At 42.8% G+C, this 26365-nt stretch overlaps 3 protein-coding genes across 4 annotated transcripts in view; 1 reads left to right on the top strand and 2 right to left on the bottom strand.

Annotated features, from left to right (window-relative positions):
- The window catches only part of LOC109518854 (WD repeat-containing protein 37), a 13969-nt gene extending 10426 nt beyond the window's left edge, over positions 1 to 3543 (bottom strand). For both annotated transcript variants that reach the window (XM_019874962.1, XM_019874963.1), the window contains exons 1-2: positions 3378 to 3543; positions 2199 to 2409 (exon numbers count right to left, since the gene is read on the bottom strand). In XM_019874962.1, coding sequence (XP_019730521.1) covers positions 2199 to 2375 — 177 coding nt within the window. In that variant the 5' untranslated portion in view covers positions 2376 to 2409; positions 3378 to 3543. The remainder of the gene's footprint in view (positions 1 to 2198; positions 2410 to 3377) is intronic.
- A 580-nt stretch (positions 3544 to 4123) lies between these two features.
- Positions 4124 to 11019, bottom strand: gtpbp4 (GTP binding protein 4). Its single transcript, XM_019874961.1, has 17 exons — positions 10890 to 11019; positions 10100 to 10270; positions 9912 to 10015; positions 9603 to 9739; positions 9272 to 9372; positions 9099 to 9191; positions 8280 to 8471; positions 8142 to 8207; positions 7582 to 7671; positions 7313 to 7423; positions 7163 to 7240; positions 6664 to 6715; positions 6486 to 6586; positions 5795 to 5992; positions 5086 to 5151; positions 4861 to 5007; positions 4124 to 4512 (listed from the first exon to the last, which is right to left on the bottom strand). Exons 1-17 carry the CDS (start codon positions 10935 to 10937, stop codon positions 4360 to 4362), a joined length of 1908 nt encoding a protein of 635 aa, XP_019730520.1. The 5' UTR covers positions 10938 to 11019; the 3' UTR covers positions 4124 to 4359.
- Positions 11020 to 12252: 1233 nt separating this feature from the next.
- The window catches only part of larp4b (La ribonucleoprotein 4B), a gene marked incomplete at its 3' end in the record, with an annotated part of 15071 nt that continues 958 nt past the window's right edge, over positions 12253 to 26365 (top strand). The window contains exons 1-15 of the mRNA XM_019874914.1: positions 12253 to 12851; positions 15443 to 15576; positions 18257 to 18410; positions 19453 to 19626; positions 19797 to 19875; positions 20102 to 20238; positions 20521 to 20624; positions 21347 to 21457; positions 22088 to 22141; positions 22301 to 22510; positions 24647 to 24750; positions 24848 to 25126; positions 25230 to 25254; positions 25342 to 25515; positions 25674 to 25876. Coding sequence (XP_019730473.1) covers positions 15496 to 15576; positions 18257 to 18410; positions 19453 to 19626; positions 19797 to 19875; positions 20102 to 20238; positions 20521 to 20624; positions 21347 to 21457; positions 22088 to 22141; positions 22301 to 22510; positions 24647 to 24750; positions 24848 to 25126; positions 25230 to 25254; positions 25342 to 25515; positions 25674 to 25876 — 1889 coding nt within the window. The remainder of the gene's footprint in view (positions 12852 to 15442; positions 15577 to 18256; positions 18411 to 19452; positions 19627 to 19796; positions 19876 to 20101; positions 20239 to 20520; positions 20625 to 21346; positions 21458 to 22087; positions 22142 to 22300; positions 22511 to 24646; positions 24751 to 24847; positions 25127 to 25229; positions 25255 to 25341; positions 25516 to 25673; positions 25877 to 26365) is intronic.

Genomic DNA, 26365 nt, shown 5'->3' with positions numbered 1-26365 from the left:
AACAGCAGCCTCAGTCCATCACTGAGACAGACCCATGACAGCAGACGCTATCAATAGCACTCTCACATTTACACATTTAATAGCACGCTCCTTAGTTTGTAAGGTGTAGGCAGGGATTACATTTAGATTTTATATGCACGTGTAAATGGTTTAAAACTTCCTTTCTTTATAAATCTCATTTAATCTTAAAGTGCATTACTATATTTTTCAAAACCAATTACTTGTTAAAGTTTGTACAATCAGTGGGATCAGTTGCAATGCATATATGTGAATGATAAAAGTAAATTGCACATTTGTCGAAGGAAATGTAAGGTGCTTCATGAAATGTTTTGTAAAAGATATGTTCATTTAATTTCAACATTTTCCTAATGTTCTTGTGCTTCTTTATACCAAAACAAAGGAAAGACATGTTGTTTTGGTTATTTATAGCAAAGTATGGTATCATTTTAATGGTCCGGCCCACTTGACATCTACCCAGGCCGTATGTGGCCCACCATGTGAAATGAGTTTGACACCCCTGTTCTAAGACATTTGAAAAAGTCTTTGGAATGATGGTTACAGCCACACTCGTTTCGTTTTGCCCTAAAACGGATTATTTAAAATACAGTTATTTGTGGGTTTTAATAACTGGTTATTTATTGTAAATAAAATAGGGCGGGCGCAGGTTAAAGGCCAACTGAACCTATATGAAAACAGATAAAGGAAGAACATTTTAAGGATCCATTCAATGATCACTAAGCCTCTCCACTCCATTGAGTGCATCAAAAAGGTCTGAAAATATTCCCCTTTATGAGTCAATAGAGCTTTTTACTCGCTTTGTATGATTGTGCTGGAGTGCTTTGTTAGGTTTTAGCTGATGAGAGCTTTTTAGCCCGCGAGTGCTACCTCATCAAGATGACTGCCATACATGAAAAGTAGCAGTGAGCAGCCTATAAAAGGAGAAGTGCACATGTGAACGCGCTAAACACCTCAACCCATTGACGCGTCCACAGTGCACTAAATTAAAACGGGTTAAGGAGGCGAAAGAACACAATAAACTAAATGTACAGGACAGGACAGCACCACAGCTAGGGAGTGCCTAGCATAATATGCAGTAACCATAACTGTCACGATAATAAGAATGATTTTTAAAAAGTACAGTCTAAAAATACACAGTGAGTTTGAACTACACCCTTAAACTCACCTCTGTCCTTGCCAAACATTCCAGATTATCACATGACTGGAACCAACAAAGTAAAAAGTCAAGATATGATTGTTGTTGATGAAGGTCATCCCAAATAAAAAGAATCAAATAAAAGTCAAGTCACCAAGGATGTTGTTGATAAAATTAACAAATAAAAGTAAAGAGAAGACAATGGATGAAGGGAAGCTATGATGTTTTAAACTTTTTTCCATTTTGTCAGCACTGCAATGTTACTTTTATCAAATGGTTGCCTGAAAGTCAGCTATGCGATATCCCTGCAAAATTTTGTGGTATCAAGTCATTTGTAACACAAATCCTATTTTTGCAACTAGGGAAAAAAAAAAAAAAACAAAAAACAAAAAGAAAAACCACAAAAATTGAACAAAGGTATATTAGAACTCTTATTTGTATTTATTTATTTACAAAGAACATGACTTTGGGGTTTTAAAATGAAAAAAAATTGTACTAATGGAAATCAGAAAAAGTATATCATAATGCCGTTGTTTGAAAACATTTGATAAGAATTATGGATTGTTGGAAAAAAGTTCAGTATTTGAACAATTTAAAAACACCTTAACAAAATGTTGGATTCTTGAAAAACAAAATCTCAGTACCAGTAATTTCAACAAACTGCAGGTTGATTGTGCCATTACAAGATGTATTGAAATCAAATTCTATGCGTGATTGTGATCAATCGTAACGTGCAGAATGACTGAAGTCGCAATGGTGTTAATCGATAAAGAAATGCGGATGTAGGAAGTCAATGTGTACAATATCGCTTCATTTGAGAATTTTCTTGTGGAAATGTGTGAATTGGACTGTGTGAAGCGTGTCATTTGTCAAATGAGGAACATCCCTAAGGAGCATCTTGTGTGAATGCTCCATAGCAGGGGTAGGGAACTCCGGTAGGATAAGGCTCTCTAGGAACTGGAGTTCCCTACCCCTGCTCTATAGCATTCACCCAGCCGTACGGGTTTGTCCTGTGCAAGGTGAAAAGAACTGCCAAAGTGTTGACCTGCGTGTCCAGCTGAATGTCCCTCTGCAGGAAGCCAGATCGTTCCTGGTCTGTGCTGTTGGTCCTGCGTATGGACAGACTGTGTGATTTCCTCTTCTGCTTGGCCTGCCGGACCATGCCTCCGCCAGTGCCAGTGTTGGTGCCGGTGGCGCCGCCGGTGCCGATCTCCACCGGCATCCTTCCTGCTTACCGAAAGCCTCAGCGGCACAGTCTGGAAACGAGAGACAACATGCAATTCACGTGATTGTGTCCCAAATCATATTTTCCTTCACTGAGATCCACCGAAGTCCCTTTTATCTGTTCAAGCCCCGGAACCAAAAATGTATCATCTAAAATAAATCAATAATTGTTTTTGATGATCATTTAAATACCCCATAAAATTCAAAATTGTCCAAATGTCAGTTTCTCACTTGCAAACATGCCGTTTCTGTAGTCCTGCATGGAAGTGGATTGATTAGGATTGTGTTGAATCAAACGAAAACATTAGCTCTTACTTTGGAAAACAATGATCAACATTTAGACAGATTTTGTGAAATGTTATGGACCAAACCGGTTAACTGAATCATGATCGAAGTGTGTGGATTTTTTGCACTGTCAATTTGAAATGTCACGTTTTGAATAAAGGGATGGCTATTAAAACATACTTTTTAAATCCTATTAAATCATACTTTTTAAATCCAATTCATTGGCAAAATAATCCACGGGTGAATCGATTATTAAAATGACCATTCGTAATGTGCATTTTAATGAGGGAAAATTGCGCTTGGTAATATCTGCCTTCATAAAAACATACAATAATGACGAAAGTGACAGAATGTAAGTCAGTTCAAATATGATAAATAGTTCAAAGTGTATTCTGATTAAATATGACTCAAAAAATAAAGAGATTTGTCGTACTGTATTTCAGTTTTTCCTTATATGACTCGTCACTTGTCTGTCAAAGGCGCTGTTCCTGTCAATCACCTCACTCGGCATGAAAATAAAACACGCCAAAGCTTAAAATGGAATTAAGAGGTGAAAATGGGAAGCAAAACGGGATATTGTGACGTTTAACTGACAAATTCGCGACTAAATAAGGAGAAAATGAGCTAGCCCAGCTAATGTTAACGCCGTTAGCTTCCGACAATGCTAATAGGCAAACGGCGGAGTCAAGACTACCAAACGCGGCTGGGAACTTACCAAAAAGTCTACAGAAGAGGTAACGAGCTACGGAACATCAGCAGTAATGAGGGCCAACCCAACATTTTGTTCGGCGAACAAGAAAATGAAGAAGGGACAAAAAGACGTCAACGGAGGTCACTCCGTGACGGACAAGAAGAGGATCTTCTTCCGGTGCAAAGGATTGTCGGAATAAAAGACTAGACGGTTTTCAACCAAACTGGACCAGGAAACTTATGATTTTTATCCTTTTCGGTGCACAACAACGCGTTCACGATTTCAACATTTGATTTAAGAAGTTTCATCGTTGTTTTTTAAGTCTTCCTGTCAATTCGGCGTATTGAAGTATTGCATTTGGCGTGAAAATTGTGAACATATCACAATAACGACTAACTAAAATAGTCAGGTAAAAACTGCTTTAAAAAATTGTCATCTTATGACTGATTACTCTTTGATTCGGAATGTGGACTTCGGCCCAGGTGGAGTTGGGGATTGGGCTGGAGACCACCCCTAAGTCAAAGAAAATTCCAAACAGTTTCCCATATCTTTAATGTGTCAAAAAATAAATCAAAATTAAACAAGCCCCAACTGCCAAGTAGAATCGTCGAACAATAGACGAGAGTCAAGAGTTGATCTGCTGCTCTTCCACATTGATGATTCTATTTTGCAAATAGGGTTAAGAGTTTGCATCCTGATAGACAACATTGTCTAGGATGGTGATAATACAATAGAATATTTGATTTAAAATATTTGAAAAAAGCCTTCTCTGGGATTAGATTAATATTTATTTGCCAACATCAACTTTATCCAACATGAATTCCCACACAGTGTTTGAGTGCCGGAACAACAAATCACGCAACCGCCGCCATCATCAACAAGTTACTAAAATATTGGACAGAGAAGGTAATGATCATTTCCCGATTTGGGTATTGTGTAGAAGTCACCCAGAGGGAAGTGCCTTCTTCACATGTTCCAAGAGTCCAGAGAGACTTGTGATTCTTGTTCATCTGCGGTCAGTGGGTCCTGACTTCCTCTTTCCCGCCAGCAGGTGTTTGGGTTTTAGGTCAAACACGTGTCGGTCCGCCTCGCCCTTCTTGCCCTGGCGGTTCATGCCCTTCTGGGAGTTCTTCATCATTTTCTTGGTCTTCTTTGCCATCTGAAATACAAAAAGACATTTGAGAGAGGGGGGAGGGGGGAAATATTGTCAACAATATAGAAATGAACCCTTCGCCTATAGAAAATTCTGTTCCCATCTTGCACAAAAAAAGTCAGTTTTTTTTTTGTTGAGGAAAACAGCAGTCTATAAATTTGCACACAACAAATATATTTTGTAATAATAATTAAATGGAGTTTAAAGAATTAAAAATGTATTCTACTGTTAAGTCGCTCTATCATGACTTACTTACTTTTGTTTGTTTGTTACCATTTTTTTGTGTGTGTGATATGATGCTAATCGAACTGACGGTGATCATTTTAGTCCCGGTGATCCCGATGTGAAGCGTACCTTTGCGTCTCGTAATCCGGATTTGTCCCGAGGAGGCCGAGAGGTGCTCTGGCTACGTGTCTTGGAAGTCGGCGGCGCCACCGAATTCTCACGCTTTCGTTTCCGGGTGACGCTGCGGGAGCGGCGAGCATTCTGGGCGTAGTGACTCTGCAAGAAGAGTGACAAATAGTCAAATGTGGTTCGCACATGATCAGGCGTCACCCGGGAAAGGACACCACTACTCACGTTGTTTTTGTCGCTCATGTCCAGGCCGAGGTCACCCATTTCCTTCTCCAACGTCTTTCTCTCAACCTAAGTGCCAGAAGACAACACATAGGACCATAATATCCTTTGCGCCACGGATGTCACCATCGTTTATGGCCGTACTGCGGTTGACTTTTCAGTCTCACTATTGTGACAATGACAATGACGAGAGGGAACCTGGCGTGTTCCAGCTGTTTATTTTGGATACAGATGAGGACTTTGATGGATTTGTGGATGAAGATCGATTCAAAAATAATGTGAGTACAGTGTTAAATACTTCAGTTAAGTACCACTGAACTCAGTTTTGCTCCTGCAGCCTTTTTAAAAACATCCGCAAGAGTGAATGCATGCTACTGCGTATGCTTCCGTATTGTTTAGGCGAGCATACGTTTTACCGCGCCTGCGTCCAATAATGTAGTGTGTGTTATGTATTAAATACAGAAATATCACCCGTTACTGACATGGCATCTCTTAATGCGGTGCGCCGTGTGCAAAAAAAAAAAAAAAAAAAAAAAAAAAAAAAAAAAAAAAAAAAGCTATAACCAACTGAAACTACAGTTTACCATTTTACATGTATTATAAATGTATTTTTTTCGTACGGAGGTCCAACAGTTGTTTACACTCCACATTTAAATATATATAAAATAATATGGAGATAATATTTGAGTTACTGGAATAATGGTGGCATTACCTTGGCGACGGTCCTGGGCATCCGCGGCCCGTGCACGTCTTTCTCTTTGGACTGCAAGATCATGAGATGCCTCTTCTCGCGAATCTGGTTGGCCATGACGCGGATCGCCTTCATCTCCTCGTCCTCGCTTTCGTCGTCCGAGTCGTACTCGCCGGCACGCTCCTTGAGCTCCTCCTCCTTCTCCAGATCTTCCAGTTTCTGATCCGCAACACAAACAAACTATGTCGGCGTGCACACACTAAAAACAAATAAATACGGAAAGCCTATTTTGACAAAAGAAGTCAACTCTAAAATAGTCAAAGTTAACAGACATAACCCCATTTTAGTGTCAGAGTTTCGGGACTCTGTTTTTCTGAACAAAATTCTTTTCTTGTAACTGGAGTTGTCGTTTTCCAATCTGCCTCCTAATCTATATTTATAATGAACTTTAACGTATAACCAGAACTTAAAACTAAAAACATCTTACTCATTATACTCATTTCCAAACCGTTCCTCTCCTCTCTTGGAATGCCCAAGCCCGCTCCCAAGTTGCTATGGTAACAAAGCTTTTGCATGAGACAGAATCCGCCCCTCAACAGAAAGTGATTTCAAGTGTTCAAGGATTTTGATTGTGCTGTAATTGGTGATTGTTGCTGGATTTTGATTCACGCGTCAACTCTGGTTGGGTTATTCGCTCCCGGTTGCGACTGACCTTCATAATAGCTGGGTCGATGTAGTCGGCGATATTGTGGCCTTCCCACACTTCCGGGATCTTGTCGTGCTTCTCGTCGTTGTTCATCAGGTCCCAGTATTCTGACAGATGCAAAGATGGTGCTTGTTAGGGTGGCCGCGTGAAAGCTAATGATGACGACCATGACAAGGAAGCTCACTCTGAAGGTCCAGGACGTAGTCGTCTCCCATTTCCATCTCCAGATCTTTCTCCTGGAAAGCATATTGTTCTATTAGTAAAGAACGGTTGCAGGTAGAGCTGGGCCATTAATAATCCATATGATCAATTAATAATAAAATTAACTTTTAAAAAATTCCAAGCATATCAGGTTTTTGAAATGTTGTAATTTCATGTTTTAAACCTTGTTCAATACAAATTTTACCATGTGTTGCCAAAATATTCCACCTGTTGCTGAACCTCACCCTTCATTCAGAAATATTACCAAATACATTGCTATATTACACTTACTATTATGAAAACCTGATATGCAAGAGGAAAAAAACTGCTGATTCAAAATCTGAAGAAAAAAAAATCAACAAAACATCCATCTCTGATTAAAAACTAGTAAAAAGAATTTACACTAATCCCCCCCCCCAAAAAAAAAGCAATTAGCGACCTTAATTCCTCGAGAGGGAAAAAAAGATGTTTTTGAGGCATACCAGTTTGCGCTTTGGTGCGTCCACCTCCATAGCTCTCCTGCGCGTCAAAACTTTCTCCGGGATGAACGGCGGTCTCTCCTGCGGGAACAAATGTGAGTGAAGCGCAGGGCAGACGGCGCTTTCCTGATGCTTGCGTTCACGTGCTTCAACCTTGTCGTCTCTCTTGGCGGGCACGGCCAGGTGCAGCCTGTTGAGGACGTCGTGGACCTTCTTGCCCCTCATCTTGCTGTCCACACGCTGAGCCAGGAGACGGTCGCAGGCCTGAGGCACACAACACCACCGCGCTCATGAGAGATGGCCTGACGCACAAGACAACTGTACTAGAGGAGGGGGTACCCGAGCGCGATAAACTAAGTGCAGAAACGGGTGTTCTGGTGAAAGCCGGCCAAAGCCAACGCAAAGGTCTCGTGATGTCTCACCTCATTCTTGACCTGGATAACACCCTCCTCAGTCAGTGTGCTGGTCTCGATGACGGGGATGCCTTCCGCGGACAAGTCTGCAAACATTTTCTAAGCAAACATGTGGCCAGTGTCATTAGGGTCTTACACGAGCTGTCGTAAAGACAAAGACAAATTAAAAAGTAAGAACTTCTGAGGCCACTTTTATCAAATTTAAATTAATCATAAAATCAGGCTATTGAATAGACAGACCTGAAAACCTGGACTTAACAATTTTTAATATGCTTATATTTATATTTCATAATTCATATTTATTGATACTTTTTGTTCTTTTATTTCTCCCTTTAATAATTTTGCTGCTGTAAATTGGGAATTTCTCCATTGTGAGACAAATAAAGGTTTTTTTATCTTATGGGCAATTTTTTAACCAAGGCACAGACTGTAATCCCCCCCCCCAAACCAATCCCATTTCATACAGCCAAAACATTACAAAAGGAAACACAAAAGGGCCAACGGGGAGGCGCGTTGAACTTCGGAAAAATGGATTCGTCGCTTCTGATAGCCTTATCGAAAGAAGGTACCTGGTTCTCCTCAGACAGCTCGCTCATCTTCTTCACGTCACATTTGTTGGCCACCACGATGAGCGGCTGCCGGGAGAGAGCGCACAAACGTTACACCGGGTGGCTGCAAAGAGCCAACAAACAAAATGTCGTCGTCACCTTGTTGGCGAAAAGCGGTCGGATGTTGTTGAAGAGCTCCAGCTGCTGGGCCAGGGAGTGGCCGCACTGCTCCGACATGTCCATGACGTAGAGCACTGCCGCCCGCAGGTGGGCCAGGGCCGTGATGGCCTGCATCTCGATGGTGTTGCGGTCCTCCAAAGGGTGGTCCAGGATCCCGGGCGTATCCACCACCTACGCCAGACGCACCACAAGACCCACTTGTTACTAACAGAGCTGCTTTTTTGTGAGAGTAAACTTCAGTTCTATTGTGAAAAGCAAAACTGATATTGTTGCATTAAGTTTTTGCTGTTCAGCCTACTGTTTACCATATGGCAGACAAATGGGCAAAGCATTTTGTTTTGTTTTATTTTATGACAGCATGTAAGCAGTTTCAAACCTTCCTTGAGTCATCTCAACGTTAATAAAAGTACAAGAATCATCAACAAATGTCATCATTGAATGAGTCGTCTACCTGTGGAGTAACAAGGTCAGAATGGCGAGACTAAATAATACCAACAAGTGTATTTTATGGATTTTTACTAAAGTCGTCCTGATCCAATTCACTTCATTTTTTTTGTAGCAAATTGGTATCAACTGAAAAAGGTGTCAACTTTTTAATTTGCTTTCAATAATCCTGAGGTACGATGGGACAGGAATATCTTAATTTGATATTACACAATGCACCGTTTGCATTTTTTTCAAACTTGGGGGATTCTGCAGACTGCCCCTTTACTATCAATTTGTGATGTTTGTAGATGAGCGGAATCAAGCTCTCAGCTATCATAAATGAACAAAGGACACGCTAAAGGTGGTGCTCACCTGCCAGCGCAGGTATCTGTAATCCATGTGACCCACAAACAGTGACTTGGTGGTGAAGGCGTATGGCTGCACGTCCACGTCCGCTCGGGTCACCTGAACATAAAGTTACCATTTTGTTATTGGGTCTACATTTTGCTGAGAGAAAAGTTGAAAAGCAAAGAGAACAAGCTCACCTTGTTGATGAAACTGGACTTGCCCACGTTAGGGTATCCGCACAGCAGCAGCGTCCTGGTGTTGGGGTCAATGGTGGGCAAACGGGACAGATGTTGACGAACTGGAGAAAAAAAAAAGGGGGGGGGGGTTCCTTACACATGGTATGATACGATTCAAAGATGGAACGATTACACCTATTCCACTCAAAATGGTAAAGTTGCAGCTTTTGTCATGTTTATTTCTCCATGCAGCAACATGTAAAAGCTTTCCAAAGCCCAAACTATCCCATGGCAATTCAAAGAACCCACGCAAGAATGTCACCCATCCCTAAATTGAGGCTCATTGCGCTACCTTGTTCCAGATACTCCAGGCTGGACTTCTGTCGCTTCAAGATGGTGCACATGCGACCCAGAGCGGCTCGCTTCAGCTGCTTGCATCGATAAAGAGAATCGCCGTACTTCATCAGGCGCACGTAGTCTTTGGCAACGCTAACACAAACAAAAACTCAACTCAATTTTATTTATAAAGCACTGAAAAAACAACCACGGCTGCACACAAAGTGCTGCACATGGAGCAAAAATGAGACATACCAAAAAAAAAAAAAAACAACAACATTTCACTGCAGTGTTCTTGTTCTGGGAAATTCAACATCATACTTACTTGTCAATCAAATTCTTGGCGATGTTGATCTGACCCAAGGCCAGTTTGTAATGGTCTTTGTCGTAAAGGACGTTCATCAGGTCAGCGTAGAAGGGATGGATGTCCTGCGCCGAACAGCAAAACGTCCATCAAATGTATTTTGTACAAGATTTTTTTTTCTCCTTTTGAACCAAGTGTTTTTGACTCACATCTAGTTTCGGGAAGTCGGTCAGAATCTGCGTGAGGCGGTCATGGTAGTTCTGCTGCGTGAACTTCACCTTACGCATGTAAAAGTGGCGGATGCGATGGATCTGGTAATGCTTGTGTATCACTGTGGGCGTCTTCCGTTGTGTTTTGGATAAAGTGATGTCAATGAAATCCTGCAGTGGGTACACACACAAAAAGAGAAAGAATAGTACTCCACATCACAGTTAAAGAGGCCAAAAGAGAACATTTATCAAAACTAATCCAGGCTAACCGTCAAAACCCACGTGTACAATTTAAAACTATTGATTCTGTACTATGTATTCTCTGTACTTCGAATTCAGTCCACACTCGTACTAAAAAAAACAAAAACAGTCTACGTCACTCACATTTCAATCACTGTCACTCACATTGGCGAGCTCAAGAAAATACAAATTTCTCCCTGGAAGCCAAAATCCCTTCAGACAGAGGTGGGTTTATTGTAACACAGTGGGACACCAAAAGACATTTCTGTGCCTTCTTGACAAGCATAAAAAAAACGTTCCTTCTGTGTATTGACTTAAGTCAATCAAATCAGAAGGTGTCAATAACCCAAAATGCCTCATTTGAATACAACCGCGATGTAATGTTGGACAACTTAATGGAAATAATCGTGAATTGAACGCGTCCGGAGCGTCCACGTCCATGCACGTGTTTGGCAGCCGAGCTGCCAACGTTTATTTCAGTTGATTTTTCAGAGCTAAGCGATGAAAACGCAAACGATTTAAGGTGTAAACTTCGTCAAAGATCACATACCTTGGCGGTGGGAACCACCATGATCTTCTTGAAGTTATACAGTGCCATTTTGTCGGGACACGTTTTGGTCCGCAGACGGCTCGGCAGAAAAGGAAAGGAGCCCGGCTAGCTGTTTAGCGTGCTAGTTCCGCCTTAATCGGAAGTGATGGACCACCAGTGTTTTCTGATGTCGCCTCCTGCAGTCAAATGTATGCACTGCATGAGGTAAACTGTCAACAAACTGGTTGTGTTGAAAACAAAGCGGTTACCTTGACAAACATATTACATTCAAACATAAGCGTGTCCTATATCTATGCTACTGGGCACCGTTATGAAATGTAGCAGCCCGGTTAACCGACATAGTTATGTGGCGGCCATATTGTTAAGGACAATATTTCCATCAAAAGCAATGCATTGACATTGAAATGAGTTGAAACCTGCTCATTTCTCAAACAACGTTCAGTATTTTTTTCCAAGGCCAGAATCTTTGCAACATCATAAACCATTAAAAAAACTCATACTTTAAGTAGCTTCCATTTTCGGATGATTTAGGAACAATCCATAGGAGAAAACCAAGACTTTCCAAAGCACACAGAATTTCATGTTTTGTGGTTGACTTGAGGATTTTGAAATATATCTCGTAACACTGCTTGTAATGTGTGAAGACAGCAATTTGTAGCGATCCGAGGCCAAGTTCAAGCAGCCAATCATAGCGGCCGGTGCTTCAAAGACCCCGCCCACTGCCGCCCGATCACGAGTGGGTCCGCGTGCGTACCCTGCGATCAGGAGCAAATCCGAGCGGACCGCTGAGAGCCCTAGCCAATCAGCGCCGGCAGAATGAAATAGGTGGGGAAAGTGCGCGAGCCCTCGGTGACAGCTACGGCTTCCGCATTGAACCAAAGATGAGCGGAAAATGCAGACGTCTCACTAAAAACCGGCTGTTCAATATAATAAATAGCTGGAGGGGCAAACATTGAGTAAAAGAGTTCGGTGCATGAAAGTTAAATTAGACACACACACACCCAAAAAAATATACATATATAAAATTGTCAGCCCGTTTTAGCCAGTGAAAAAAAAGAAAATCCCATCCCATTAAAAAAACATCTGACTAGAATGGGCTGGCAGCAAAAAAAAAAATATGGAAACAAAAAAAACCTTACAATTTAACATAATATAATTTTAAAGCGGAGATAAAAATCCAAAACTTGCAAATAAACAAAAACAAAACAGTACCTACAATAACATAAACATGCGCCCCATCAATTTATACTCAACACTTAACCTGATATTGATTTTTTTTTCTTAAGTGGCAGCAAAGTTTGACAGTAAATGATGGCACATGGCGTTCTTGTGCCAGTACACGACCTTACTTGGCTGACCTTTTTTGTGGAGAGTGATCATTTGCAGTGTGTCGAGGATCTTAGCCTGGAAGACGAAAGGGAAAGGAAACCGCGAGCGGTAGCTTCCATTCCAGTCGGCAAGCTTGTGTGTGCTCGCGTGGAACGTCGCCAGCTTTGACGCGTTTATTTCTTGGATTTCGCCGCTACTGCTCTATTGGTTCCTCTCCCTTGCTGCCGCCGCTGACCGTGTGTGGGGCTTTTGCCTGGCGTGGAATTGTCCACGCGCCGCATTAGTCCAAGTTGGTCAAAGCCAAGCGGGCTAGGCTAGTCACCCAGCTAGCTCCCCCTGCTAACTACCTCGCTGTGAGGCTAGCGGGGAACTAGCTTCGTTTTTGGGTGGGGGGTGGGGGTGGGGGGAGACTGTTAACACTCGGCGGACGCTCCAAGAAGTGTCCCGGGGAGGCTGAGCTGCGACGTTTATTTCGTCGGGGGAGCCTGCTGCTTAATACCCTGCGCATTTAGCCCCGGACGCCCTACGTAGGCCTCAGTCGAAACCCCGGTGTCTCCTGTGCCCCTCCGCAGCTGCTTGAACGCTTTTTTTCCCGTTTTGTTTTTGGCTTGCTGGACCAGCGAGAGTTGACAGGTGAGTGTCAAAATCTCGATTGAACTTGTTCAAGTGAACTCATTGAAAAGTTAAAAAAACAACGGGGGTTCCGCAAAAGCTTTGTAGTAGAAAAGTCCGGTGAAGTTAGCAGTGGAAGCTAACTCAATATTAGCTTGATGGGGGTTGGGGGAATCGGGGGAACTCACGCCGGAGGTCGCCATCTTTCATTGGGCACGACCGCTAATGGCACTGGGGCTACTCGATCAACATGAACGTCCACCGGTATGCGTTTGTTCGGGCATTTTTTTGGGGTGTAATGATTAAATCAATGTCCGCCCCGAGGAGACTCGTAGCATGGTGCTCGCTCCTCCTGTGATCAAAACACTTGACGTTTTTGCACTCCCACCTGCAGTGTTGACACTGGGAAAACCCCGTTTATCGCGTGGGATGGGTGTAAAATTCCAAACATTGATTGATTTACGTCAGAGCAGTATTTATCAAACTGGCATTTTCGAGGCGGTACTAGTGTTTTCAGTATCATTTTCCTGTGACGGATATGAAAGTTAAGAAAGGGGTGGGAAATGCACCAGATGTCTTATTGCCTTGTCTATTGACACCAAGTAGAACCTCGAAAAACACTTTGTTCATCAAAGACCACGGTAATAATGATCGTCATTGAAATGCAGTAGGCCTTAGTGGTCATCAAAAGCTAAGCAAAGATTTATTTCCTAAACTGTATTTGAAACAGATTTTAACTTGTAACTGATTGTATTTAAAATACGTAAAAATGAATGGGATGTATATTTACTTTGCCAGTCAATTTATAGTGTGTGCCTCTATTTGCACCCTAAAATTTCATGTTATGGCGCACACTGCTCCTTGTAAAAAAAAGAAAGGAAAAAATGAGTTTGAAGTAGGACTTTTGCAAACAAATATTTGGGACATTCATTATTTTATTGTTTATTTCATTACTCAGTATTTTTTTTGAACTCCAAAACCTTCGCAACATTATTTCTGCTACAAGCAACAATTGTAACAACATTGGGGGACTCTGCAGTATGCCAATAGCAAACAACATGCCTCATAGTGCACATATTTGCTGCAAATGGCTTGTGAAGGATGCCAGTGGGCTAATGCTGAGAAAAACACCAATGAGGTAAGTAATAAGGAGGCAACTAAGCTGCAACAACACTCGAAACAGGAACTCAAATGTCCGCCACAACTCTGGGCAATTTGTCGAAAATATAAATTTTATATTACATGAAATTGTAACATCAGACATAAAATATCATGTTGGAATGTAAATACACCTTTTTTTTGAACATCCTCTACTGATAAATGTCTATAGAATGTGATCCTATATTTACTTATTTGTAATTTGTCTGGACCCTTGTACAATACTTGGGGGGGGAAAAAACTTTTTTTTTTTAAGACAAAAATTGCAGATTAATCACCGGATTTTATGGTAAGTGGGGGGGGTGCTCACGTGTCTTGTGTGGATCAACGCAATCCCCACCCTCCGTCCCCCTCCTCCAACTCCTGGGACCTGCTTGTCGAGCAAACTCCCCCAGGGAAAACCCACCAGCTATTCTTAAACCGTAATGGCCCACCCGTCATGTTGTTGGGGCTCAGGGCTCAATTTTTAAAGTGGACGAGCACTCAGCTGTCATGAAGCGGACCATAAAACCGCCCCTAGCTAGCAATGCTGGTCGATATCAGATTTGGACAATACAATAACTGTGAGCAAAAATATCAGAGTGTCACATTATTGTAGGGTCAGCACTGCAAAATAAAATCTGAATTGTCTTTACTAGATAAGTATAAAGAAAAAACGAAGAAATACATTTTAGAGTCTGAAATTGACAATTGCCCCAGGTCACCACGTGCCGATTGGCTCGCCCAAAGTTCGATGATGCTGGCCCAACTGGCCCACCCACACAAATGTCACAAATAAATCTGATGAACTCAGCATGGCCTTACTTTTCTAATATTCAACATTTTGAGTTTTATCTACTTCGTCTTTCTTCTTTTTCGCCCTCATTCAATATTATTTGTAATTTTAATTTTTGGTGCAGGTAAAGCTCCATCCTGTACTGTGTAATGTTTTTGCACATGGGTAGAACTAAGGTCCTGAGTCGAGCAACTCCTTCCACGTTACTAGTGAGGCAAAGCTGTACACTAGTTGACCCATGCATGGCTATAGTGCTTTCAATGAGGCAATGGATGTTAACGAGGAGTATTTTATGTCAGTAGTATAGCACACAGTTGAATCATTAGCTGCTCGGAGAGGTCAATGTTGTGCATGTTGATAAGCTAAAATAATTGATTGCGGCGATCGTCTTATCTTCTGTTTGTGAGTGCTGCCATCCATTCGGCCGCACAGCAAATTCTTTTTCACGTGCCGTCATTTGAATCAGTGCAAGCACAAAGACCATATTGACTCACAGCGGGTGTATTGATTAATTGAGCACTGATCAAATGTTTTTGTTTTGGGGAGTGCAAAGTACAAATAGCAGTATGTACATCTCTTTATTTTTGCACATCACATGTTGTTTTCTTGTTATGACGCAGCACTGCGCAAACCCTGCCGTGGTCTTATTTTTTTTTTTGTTGTTGTTGTTTTGCCTTAGGCTCCTGGGTGCTACGCAGACTTCTCCCTGAGGAGCCAAGAAGCAGACGGCTCATGACTTCTGACCAGGACGCCAAGGTTGTCGCTGAACCACAGGTGCAGCAAGTACAAGAGGCCAAGGACAACGTTCATTTGGTGCGTGCTCCTTTAGGTTAAACTCTCATTTCAACTTAGAGGGGACACGCTGTTGCCCCTTGACAAATTGTCGTTCCCATTTTGCATCGTCACGGATTTTTCGCTGGATCATGTAGCGCTGCACGATGAGCCGAATTTGAATTAGAATCACAGTTTTTGGCTGCCCGGATGCACACAATCGTCAGCAGTATTTGCATTTTGAATGCCATCTCTGCTGCCTATATAATCAATTACTTCCTCAACCAGTGTACAATCAACCACCAAGGAACCAACGTATGTATGCTCAAGGCATGGAATTCGTTCCCTGCACCATGCACTTGTTCTTCCTGTAGAGCAAAACTCCAGCATGGACATGCACTTGTGTCCCACAAGATATTGCGGCCAGCAAAAGGAGCTAAAGAGAGCACGCTGGTCAGTGGGTTGACTGGGGTTTTGCTCCATCTCATTTTTGGTCAATCCCAAGGAAACAATCGTAGGAAATGCCACACTATTTCCATCCAGGATGCCAGACGACCAATCGTTGAGTATGTCGCACTACATGGGCTACGACCCGTCAAGACAACTCAAAATTGGCCTTGACACTCTGCGATTGTGAGTGACAGAGGCTTAAGTATTTTCATTCATTATACATCTTTATCGTTATAACAATTTTATTCTGGCAAATACTGGAATCATCCTCAAAAAATCTACCTCAGTCCTATTATGTTTGGTACGACGAACCATTTTTCCATAACACATGGTTCCCTTTTATACATTGTGAAAGCAGTTTCCCTTTCTGACTTTTTTCAAATTGTATTTTTCTAACTAGAAATCCTACCCAGAATCGAACCCTGCACCTCTGCACTGTGAGGTCGACGCGCTAACCACTGGCCCACCGGGCCGCCCTCCATCCATTCATCCATTTTCTAATCCGCTTATCCCACGAGGGTCGCGGGCGTGCTGGAGCCTATCCCAGCCTGCTTTGGGCATTAAGCGGGGTACATCCTGAACTGGTTGCCAGCCAATCGCAGAGCACACAGAGAGGAACAACCCTTCGTGCTCACAAACACACCTCAGGACAATTTAGAGTGTTCAAACCACCTGCCATGCATGTTTTTGGATGTATGAGGAAACCGGATTCAAAGAATTACATATGAAAAAAAGTTCTTTTGGAGGTTTATGCACGTTAATAGTGGGGAAAAAACATGTTCTTCAAACTGTTTTAAAGTCTGTTTGTTTTGAGGAGAAAAAAACAAATCCCTCAAGGCTAAAAAGCAAAACTTGTTTTGATTAATCAATGTTTACACACTCGAGGCAGCTTTCCGCAACCGGATAATGATTGATGCCAGCACGAGATGTATAAAATAGTTGAATGACAGCGTTATATTCCGGTTAGGAAGTCACCTCTCACTGAAGGACCGAGTTTGTCTGCAACAAATATTCATGCATGAACACAGAATGGACTAAATGGTTCTGGGTGTCGCAAATCTCATTTTAAAGAGATTAATTATAGTTTTGAGACAGAAATTTCTGTTCCGACCAATTTTTGTGGTCAACACCAGTTATCCGACTATTTTTTTTTTTCCAGCCTTACAATAACGCGAGTGTTGTAATAACGTCGGCACTCCACAGGCTGCAGTCTAATGACACCGACAATAAGTCATGTGTGCTCTTGGCCAGCATGCGTTCATCTTTTTCCAAAACACCGTCACCGACCATTTGGTAGAAGGTCAAACAACAAAGGTGTGCTTCCTGGCCATTCTTTTTCATGGCAGCCAGATAGGGTAGGACGATGGGACAAGTTTGAATATTTATCCTCTTAAAGCTCATTGTCATCATTGATATGTACTGGATATCGAGTAGCATCAACAGACAGATGGGATAGAACATGTCAATGTCAGCCTTGAAAATAGCCGTCTCTTGCCATATCATGGTTCACTTTTTGTTGTCTTTTTTGGGGGGGGGGGCGTATCACAGATTTTTAAATTGTACGCATCTGATTTTAAAATTGCACATTCTTCACTCTTTAATGCAGGATTTTGCGGTGATCATACCACCCCACCCCCCCCCCCCCCCCCCCCCCCGGAGTAACATTACTGCCGACTCGTGAGCCCGGAAGGAGTCAGAAAAAGAAAATGTCTAAAATTTGACATCATTTCACACTTGGAGAAGATAAAGTACCAAGTGTCTACTGCAAAGCAGAACTGACTTACACCACATCCTGTCTATTGGAAAGTAAACATCGTTAGCTAGTTTAAAGTAGACTACCATAGTTGGTTGGAACATACTCTAATCAGGTGGTGAAGGATAGACACACTCGCTTAACTGAACAAACACAGTAAATACGCATAGGGCACAACTTAGGCCGAATCACTCAAGATGCAGACAGACTAATGATTTGCCAACACTACGCTCTCATGTGTTGATTCCTACATCACTCACCAGATCAGTTCCATCCTTTCATGGTCACGTCCTTTCCAAGTCACAGTTACTCCAAGTACACAAAAACTGTACCTGCGACTTGCATGCCTGGAACAGATCAATGACCTTCCCATTCATTTCAATGGGGGTACATGATTTTCGATATGTCCATTTCAGCGTCATCTGTGAAAAAGGCTGGGAGCATGATACTCTTGAAACTTTGTATATACTCTTCTTTCCGAAGCATTCTTCTGAGCCTCATTTTGCGTTCTGCCTGCAGGAATCTGCTAAGGTTTCGGACCTCAACCCCAATGCGAAAGCATGGGCCAACCACATGTTTAGCCTGGACCCCAGCGGCGGTGCTGACAAGTGCACTGCGGCCCTGCAACCATGGAAGGAGGGCTGCGAGAGCTCAGCCCAGCAAGGCCCACCAGGTTTGCCTGCCGCTCGCTGCCATTTGGAGCGTTCACTTTTCATGACTTTTTACAGAGAGGTGAAAAGATGTGACCCCTCGCAAAGCACTTCCCAATACCCTAGATGTTGTTTTTTTCACCCTGAAACCCGTCCAAAAGTAACCAAAAATTCACCCTAAGCATTCTTCCGTCTTGAAATTTGTCCAATTTGAACAAAAAGAAAAAGCATTTGACCATTGCAATATTTAAAAATTGGACAAAGTGTCTCTTTAAACACAACTTTTGAGTTGTTTTCGAAGCGCAACAATGAATCGATAAAGCCAATAACTGATTCTCAAATTGATCTATCTTTTTTGGTAGGTGCTTGTTCACAGACCATGTCTAACTTTAAATTGTCCAAATCCTCTGAATTTCAGCCTCTCAACAGTAAATATTTGGTGATTTCAGTAGTCCTCCATAAAAGCAGACTGAATTAGACATGTTCAAACATTTTTTTCCAAAACAGTGATCAAAGAGTGTGCCTTTTTTTCTGTCGCAAGCTTTCTTCCTTGTCCGAACACAGCATTGCTGTTGTGTGTGTACTGATCAAGCTTGAGTCGATTACTGCCACCTGTGGCGACACACAATTGAAATCTTTGAAAAAATATTCTTTTTTTAATCAACGTGAAAGCGACAACCTTTCAAAATTGGAGGGAGAGTTTTCCATTCATTAAAGAAGGGGAGCGCGGAGGACTGTGTGACTGCGATGCGCTCAAGATCATGAACTCGATAACAAGGTGACACATCACATTAATCCCATAATTGCAATTCTCAACCTGATGAATAGTCACACAGTGAAGTGTTAAAAACAAACCCAAACACGACTGCATCAGAGAGGCTGGCATTGTCTTCAGGCATGTTTTTTCTTTTTCTTTCATAAGCTTGTTATAGTAACACGAATACGTGGCACTTTATAAGGACTCCCTTTCCTGCCAAATTGTGAGCATCATTGGAATCCTTCTGATTGTTGACCTTTGTGTCTTGTGGGTTTTTTTTATTATAATTTTTTTTTTTTGCGTGGAAGGTTATGGAGCAAGTGAAGAGGACAAGGCTTATCAAGAGCCTCTGCTAACCGAGCCCGATGAACCTCCGCTGGTGATGTTGGCCCAGTCTCCCGCCTTGGCCGCGCCCGTTACCCTGGAGCGCTCGGAGCCGCCCTACCCGGAATTCTCGGAGCAGAGGCCGCCTGCATCCGCAGGTAGGTTCGTGACGCACAAATGACAGCTGGACAAGTCACAATAGAGTAGAGCCTTGACTTATAATAAGTGCCTCAGCGTGACGTTTTTTTGAGTGTCGAGCCATCACTTGGTCTGTTCTTTCATTTCTTCTGTGACTATTTAACATTTGATTTTATTTCTGTGCTAATAGTCAGTGATCCCCAGCCTGAGAATCCCCAAGAGGGTTTGCGAGAGCAGCTGAAGAAAACTCTGGAATTCTGTCTTTCCCGGTAAGCCTTTTCTAGCTTCTTCGTTTGCTCATTTTCGTCTTCATTTGCATCGCCGTCTTCATTTGTGACTGTCATTTTGTTGTCATTCGAGTTCCAAGCACTCTTACTAGTTCAGTTCTTAAGCTATTTTTGACAGATGCAGCACAATGTATCATTCTTGCCCACCGCTGTTCTCCTCCTCACCCAAAGTGTAACTAAGCAAGTGTGTCCGCTCTTTGTCCCTCAGCGAGAACCTGGCCAGTGACATTTACCTCATCTCTCAAATGGACAGCGACCAGTATGTGCCAATCGTGACGGTGGCCAACCTGGATCACATCAAAAAGCTCAGCACGGACGTCGAGCTCATCGTGGACATTTTACGCTGTGAGTGTGAGGCTCAACGCACTCGACTTGGCTTTAGCCTTGAGATTCTGGTTAAAACCCGGGAAAGACTTGACTTTGAATTGGTTTTCACGAGATTTGGCTGATACCTAACAAGCTCTATGAGCTGTAACAATCACAAAAACGCTAGTTAGAATGTGTGTGTGTAAATATATGCGCGCACACACACACACACACACACACACACACACACACACGCGCGCGCTTCAGGTTGACGTCATGTGACTTGTTTGCATTGACGTCGTCATCCTCTTCGTCCTCCAGCTCTGCCTTTGGTCCAAGTGGATGAGAAGGGGGAGAAGGTGCGACCCAATCAGAACCGTTGCATCGTGATCCTTCGAGAGGTTCCCGAGAGCACCCCAGTCCACGTGAGTGGACCTACATTGCTGTTTGTCTGACTTGTCTGACATTTCAACTCCCTGGTTATCAACCAATAAGGACGCTTGTTGACATGCACATGAGCCTTTACATCTGGTTGTTCTGTGTCCTCCTCGGTGCACCTGAGCCGATGGTCTCGTTGGTGTCATCAGTGTCTCAAAATGAGAACTGTCAGTCAAAAGACCGTTATGCAAAGTGTTTTTTCGGATTATTGTGATGTCTTTGTGGAACAGTGACCCCAACCTGTCGCTGTTGAGTGCATCAGCTCATTGAAGAATGTCCCGTATTTAGGACATTTTGCTTAGTTATGTATGTGGAGGTGTCAAAATGAATTGGCTCATCCTCAAGCGATCACCAAATTAACTGTTTCGATAATAAATCAAAGACATTATTGACCTTAAAATTGTCCAAATCCTCTGATTTCAGTCTCACAGAAGTAAAGATGTTTTTTGTAGTTTTCCATGGAGGCAGACCAATTATATTTTAGTTGATCAAAATAAGACATTTGGAAACATTTTTCAATGAGCAACAGTTTTAGCCGAATCTATTGATAATCACTCGGAAAACTTTATTTTGCCATCCATTTTAAAGTAAAAGAAATTTTCAATGGCATAATCGATTTTAAACAATTTATACTAAAAATATTTGATCGTTACAGCCCAAAATGAACGCAAAATACCATCTTTTTTTTTGTTGTTGTTTTGTTTCACAGGAGGTGGAGGCCCTCTTTAAAGGAGACAGCCTACCTAAGTTCATCAACTGTGAATTTGCCTACAATGATAACTGGTTCATCACCTTTGAGTCTGAAGCAGATGCACAACAGGTAAAACGGTGTTGAGCTTTAGAAATCAACCAAATGCACAAAACATACCGCTGTATGCAGTTTCTTTCATTTGAATCATGTCGTGATTGTAACACATTCTTTTCTGCGTACATTCGCCATTGTTGTCTTTTCCTGAAGTTTCTTTCTTCGCGCTTCTGAGTGACTCAACTAACCTCACAGTTGGGGTTTAAAATGCTCCCCTGTTGCTTTCGGTTTGCCCTTAAAACCCGCAAATACTTTTTGTGTTCGTAAGGGAAGATTATTAGTAGTAAAGTGGCGTCTTGTGATAGAAGTGGCCTGCCACACTAAAGTTTTTTTCGGAATATGAGCTGCTGCTTTTTTTCTTTCTTTTTTTTTAAATTAATTTACCCCAAAAATCTATCTATTTATTTATTTGTGAATGTATTTATTGGGGTGCTATGACTTGCAAGCAAAGATTTGAGACGCCCTGTGCTGTATGGTGCTACGTAATGAAACACACACCACTTCACAATAAGCAGCATGTCATTGTCGTAGGTTTCAGTGGGGAAAAGATGACTTCAGACAAGAATTTCAAAGATTTAACATTGTATCTCAAGGTGCCACTTCAGTGTGAATTTAAAATGACAAAAACATTTTCTTTTGTTCTAGGCATATCAGTATCTCCGGGAGGAGGTGAAAACCTTTCAAGGGAAGCCTATCAAGGTGAGTCCTTTTTAAAGGTACATTCACCATATATTCTAGAGAGCAAAAAAAAAAAAAAACACTACGTTCCTGAAAAATATACACAATTCTACGCCTACATATGTCAACAAATGTACTGTATAACTATAAATAAGATTTGGTGCGGTTGCTGTCGCGCAGGCGAGAATAAAGGCGAAGGCAATCGCTTTGAACACATTCATGCCAAAGAATGGTTACCGGCCAGTGGAGGTGAACCCGTACGCTCAGCAACGCTACACAACATCCTACTACATCCCGCCGATGTACAGCCCCCAGCAGCAGTTCCCCCTCTACAGCCTCATCACGCCTCAGGCCTGGTCGGCCACTCACAGCTTCATAGACCCCACGCTGGTAAGAACTTGCCGGCGTACAAAGGCTTTGTTTCACTTTCAATAATATGACAAGGAATTATAAAAACATAGTTTTCTGGAGCTGTGTTTGTGTGTGTGCGTGCACAGATGAGTTTTGTTGATGCTGAGTTGCTGTGCAGCACTCCGTTTTAGACTTGCCCTGGGTTTGAGCGTACGCCTGCTGTCGGAATTTAGTGTTTTCATCACTGGTGATTGGAACTGGCCTTCCACTACGTGCTTTGTCAAGAACAGATCCTGTGTCGAGAGCCCTGCCATAGATAGCGTCAATTTTATGACACTTTGCAGCAGCGTGACGGCCAGAAAGCTTCTCAAACTGGCACTGAACTGCAGTCCAGTACAGACAAGCTTCTTGACAGGCGGCCATTTCGCAACGCTGCTCCAGTGTCAATTGGTCAGCCATAGGCCAAAGAATGCAATGCTTAAAAAAACTGCAAAGCCACTTGAGTTGCGTTCGGCACTTAGTCTGCGCGTTTGAATTAAGCATGTTGGTCTGCGCGTGCACCGGAATTAAGTGTGTTTTGTGTTAGAGACTGTGCATGTGTTCTTGTACTTGGATGACAGAGCTGAGTGCTTGTGTAAGTCAGTTAAGTGTGTGCTTATGTCAGAGTATAGTGTGTGTGCATGTGATATTTGAATGTACGCATGGTAGTCACAGTTGAATTTGTGTGTGCGCGTGTGTCTAAGAGTTGAGAGTTTTGCGTGTTAGGGTTAAAAATGCATATGTGGAAGAGATTCTATGTGTGTTCAAGATCTGTGAACATGCATTTTACGGTGAGTACATATACACGTCTACAAAAAGTTAGGGATCATTAGCGGTCATTAGCATGGCATGTGGCCGAAGGACGTTCACGTCTACATCTTTCTGTGACTCTTCCAGTCTCTCGGTATCTCTGTTGCATTGTGCTGATGACACTCTTAGTCAGTGGCCACTCCGTGAGAGAACATCCTGTTTGAAGCATCACAATGGCAGGGTACTGTTGATCCATTGTTGGCCGTCGTCTTGGTCTCATGATGTCAAAATGTGAATGGCATGATGAGGAAGACTGTTTAAGCATCATCTCTAATTGAACCAGGATATTTATTGGTCGATTCAGGATCAAACATCTGTTGTGAATTTTGCCTCCTCATGAGAGAACAGCAACTAGTGCAAAAAGAACGGAAACATTTAACAGTTGTACATGTGCATTCAGAAGCTAAGAGCAGGGGTCCCCAACCTTTTTTGCCCCACGGACCGGTTTAAGTCAGACAATATTTTCAGGGACCGGCATTGAAGGTGTGGCGGATTAATACAACAAAATAATATGGTATGAGCTGCATGAAAACTGTGGTGTTTTCGAAATATAATAATAAACACAAGGAGCGTCTAATCTGGTCGCAACACTCTTATCGCTGTGGTAATGTTTAATGCCTTCAAAATACGATACAACGCAAATTCAAAGTGCATGAAAATGACGACTCACCACAGTCCCGAGCTTGATTTTCTGCAATCAGACAGTCCCATCTCGGGGTAATGACACCTTAAGTGTGTGGTTTATATCGAGTCTACTTCGTAATTTTGTTTTAGTCGCCGTTGCTGCAGAAACTCCACACCTCACACAGGTAGGATGCCGGAAATAGCAACAGTGCTATTGTGGCGATCTCAGAGTATTCAGACAGAACTTTAATCCAGTTGTCTCGAACGTACTTTTAAGGCCGCCGTCATTTGCGATCTCCAAGCAGCTTTTTTACTCATTTTGCGGGCTTCAGCCTTTTGTTTATGAGCGTCATCGGTCACCTGACCACGAAGTGTGCCTTGACGTGAGTCAAGCGTGACACAGACGGATGTAACAGAGAATCCGGTAATTTTTCAAAATAAAACATTTCGCAATCCGAAATTAATAAAACGGAAAAAAGGCAAGTGCTTTCTGTGCGGCCCGGTACCAAATGCCCTGCGGACCGGTACCGGTCCGCGGCCCGGCGGTTGGGGACCCCTGGCTAAGAGAAGGTCACATAAAGTTCACCTAGGACGTTTTGAATGCAATGAAATTTCACCCAAAAGCCAAATATCCTTAACTTTTTTGGAGTAGTGTATATGCTGCATATGTGTTAATTACTGAATTTTTTTTTTTTTTCCCAGGTTGCTCCATTTCACAACAACCAATTCATCAACGGATTTACATCGGCCAGTTTCAAACCAGTGACCACTCCTCTCAATGTCAGACACCACTCACCCAGGACCAGGTTGGTGCTATGAATTTATTCTCCGTAAAACAGACTGAAAAGTGATTTGGAAGAAGAAAAACATTTTTGGGCGGGGTGGTTATTTTGTTCTCCGCAGGAATCACAGCAAACCTCACCTGAGGCCGACCCTCCCGGCCGCAGAGCGCACAGGGCTCCTGGACAGCCCAGCTCTCTTTCCTAGTTTCCCCAGCGACAGATTGAACGGCGTCCGCAGCAGCCCACCTACGCGCTTCCCTGCCAGCCAGCCTAGAAGCAGGTTACCTCCTGTCGCCTTGGCCTCCGCTGTCTTTCCCCGCCGGGAGTCGGCGGGCACAGGTCGGGTGTGTGACTTCACCGCCACAGCAGACTACTCTTCCCTGGGAATGGGCCGAGGAAGGTATGATACCGTCATGAATTCAAAGCAACTGTGGGCCGAACCCCATTTATATAATATAGGCTGTCCTCAAATCCTTCAAAAACGTTTCTTCTTCTACTTTTAGGAAAAAGAGGGACGAAAAGTTTACAGTAAGTAATTCTCCCCTATTGGAACTATATATTTTCTATTTGAGTTGATGATGTTGTTTAACACAAAGCCGATTTGTGTGCGACAAGCGAGTGCCACCTCAATCGCCGCCGCCTCCACCCAAAGCGCCGTCTCCGAGCTTTGAGTTGGGCCTGTCCAGCTTCCCTCCTTTACCCGGAGCCGCTGGGCATCTCAAGGCGGAGGACATCTTCGACAACCGACAGGCCAGCGGCAGCGGCATTGCACCGCCCGCTAAGGACAGAGTACGCCTCACTTGACCCGGACTAACTTTTGTTTGGCAATTATTATTCCTCACCAGTCCTTACAGGATTTTGCAGGCTTTTTTTTGTCATTGCTGTAGCTTAAAAGTCTTGATTTCACTGCAGCTGTCTTAACAGTTTGGTGTTTATGTATTACACAGAACGTGAGTGTTGACTCCAGTCCCGGTGGAGCCCTCACCTCGGTCGACCCCAAAGAGCCTCTTCGGACGCCGCCTTCCTCGTCCTCCTCTTCCTCTCTGTTGCCTGTGAGCTTCATATCTTCGCCCACTACACCCGCCCCTGCTGTGGCACCCACCTGGACCCCTACGGCGTGCCCGCCACTGCCTCCCTCCATCCCGGCAGCGTAAGAACCACACTGGTTAGCCTTGAGCCTGCTAGCGCGACAGCAAAATCTGACTGAACTCTCATACAGTGTGCAAGGTTCGGCAACTGTTTTTCATGAGTGGCCAAGACTTGGCTCCTGGTTTTGGAGTGAGAAATTGATTAGATGTGATGACACTACAGAGTACATCGAGTCAAAATACACATAAGCGTTACATGCTAAAAAGGAACCTACAACCAAGCTTTGGAAATGCAGTACAGTGTGCATACTACGTTTTACAACGATACTCAACCATATTTCTAACTTCACATGTACATATGTTCAATTTCACAAGCCACACCCAAACCTGATTACCAACGTACTTGTTGAATCAAGAAAACACTTAAATAGAAAAAAACAGAAATCAGGAGGGGGGGGGGCGGCAAATACTTTTGCACGTCACTGTAGAATTGTCAGGTATTTGCACTTAAGTTGAGTAAATTACTTAGAATTTTTTTTTTTTTTTTTTTT

Source organism: Hippocampus comes, unplaced genomic scaffold (genome assembly GCF_001891065.2).
Source record: "Hippocampus comes isolate QL1 unplaced genomic scaffold, H_comes_QL1_v1.1 scaffold20, whole genome shotgun sequence".
In the NCBI taxonomy this organism is placed as follows: Eukaryota; Metazoa; Chordata; class Actinopteri; order Syngnathiformes; family Syngnathidae; genus Hippocampus; species Hippocampus comes.
The sequence above is the reverse complement of the archived record's forward strand: the minus strand, read 5'-3'. Positions and strand labels throughout refer to the sequence as shown.

Coding starts and splice junctions, on each gene's coding strand:
- gtpbp4 (XM_019874961.1), bottom strand. CDS start 10,937: ATGGCACTGTATAACTTCAAGAAGATCATGGTGGTTCCCACCGCCAAG. Junction 6,716..7,162: donor ACGCACCAAAGCGCAAACTG/GTATGCCTCAAA, acceptor TATGCTTTCCAG/GAGAAAGATCTGGAGATGGA. Junction 6,587..6,663: donor CTACGTCCTGGACCTTCAGA/GTGAGCTTCCTT, acceptor TGCATCTGTCAG/AATACTGGGACCTGATGAAC.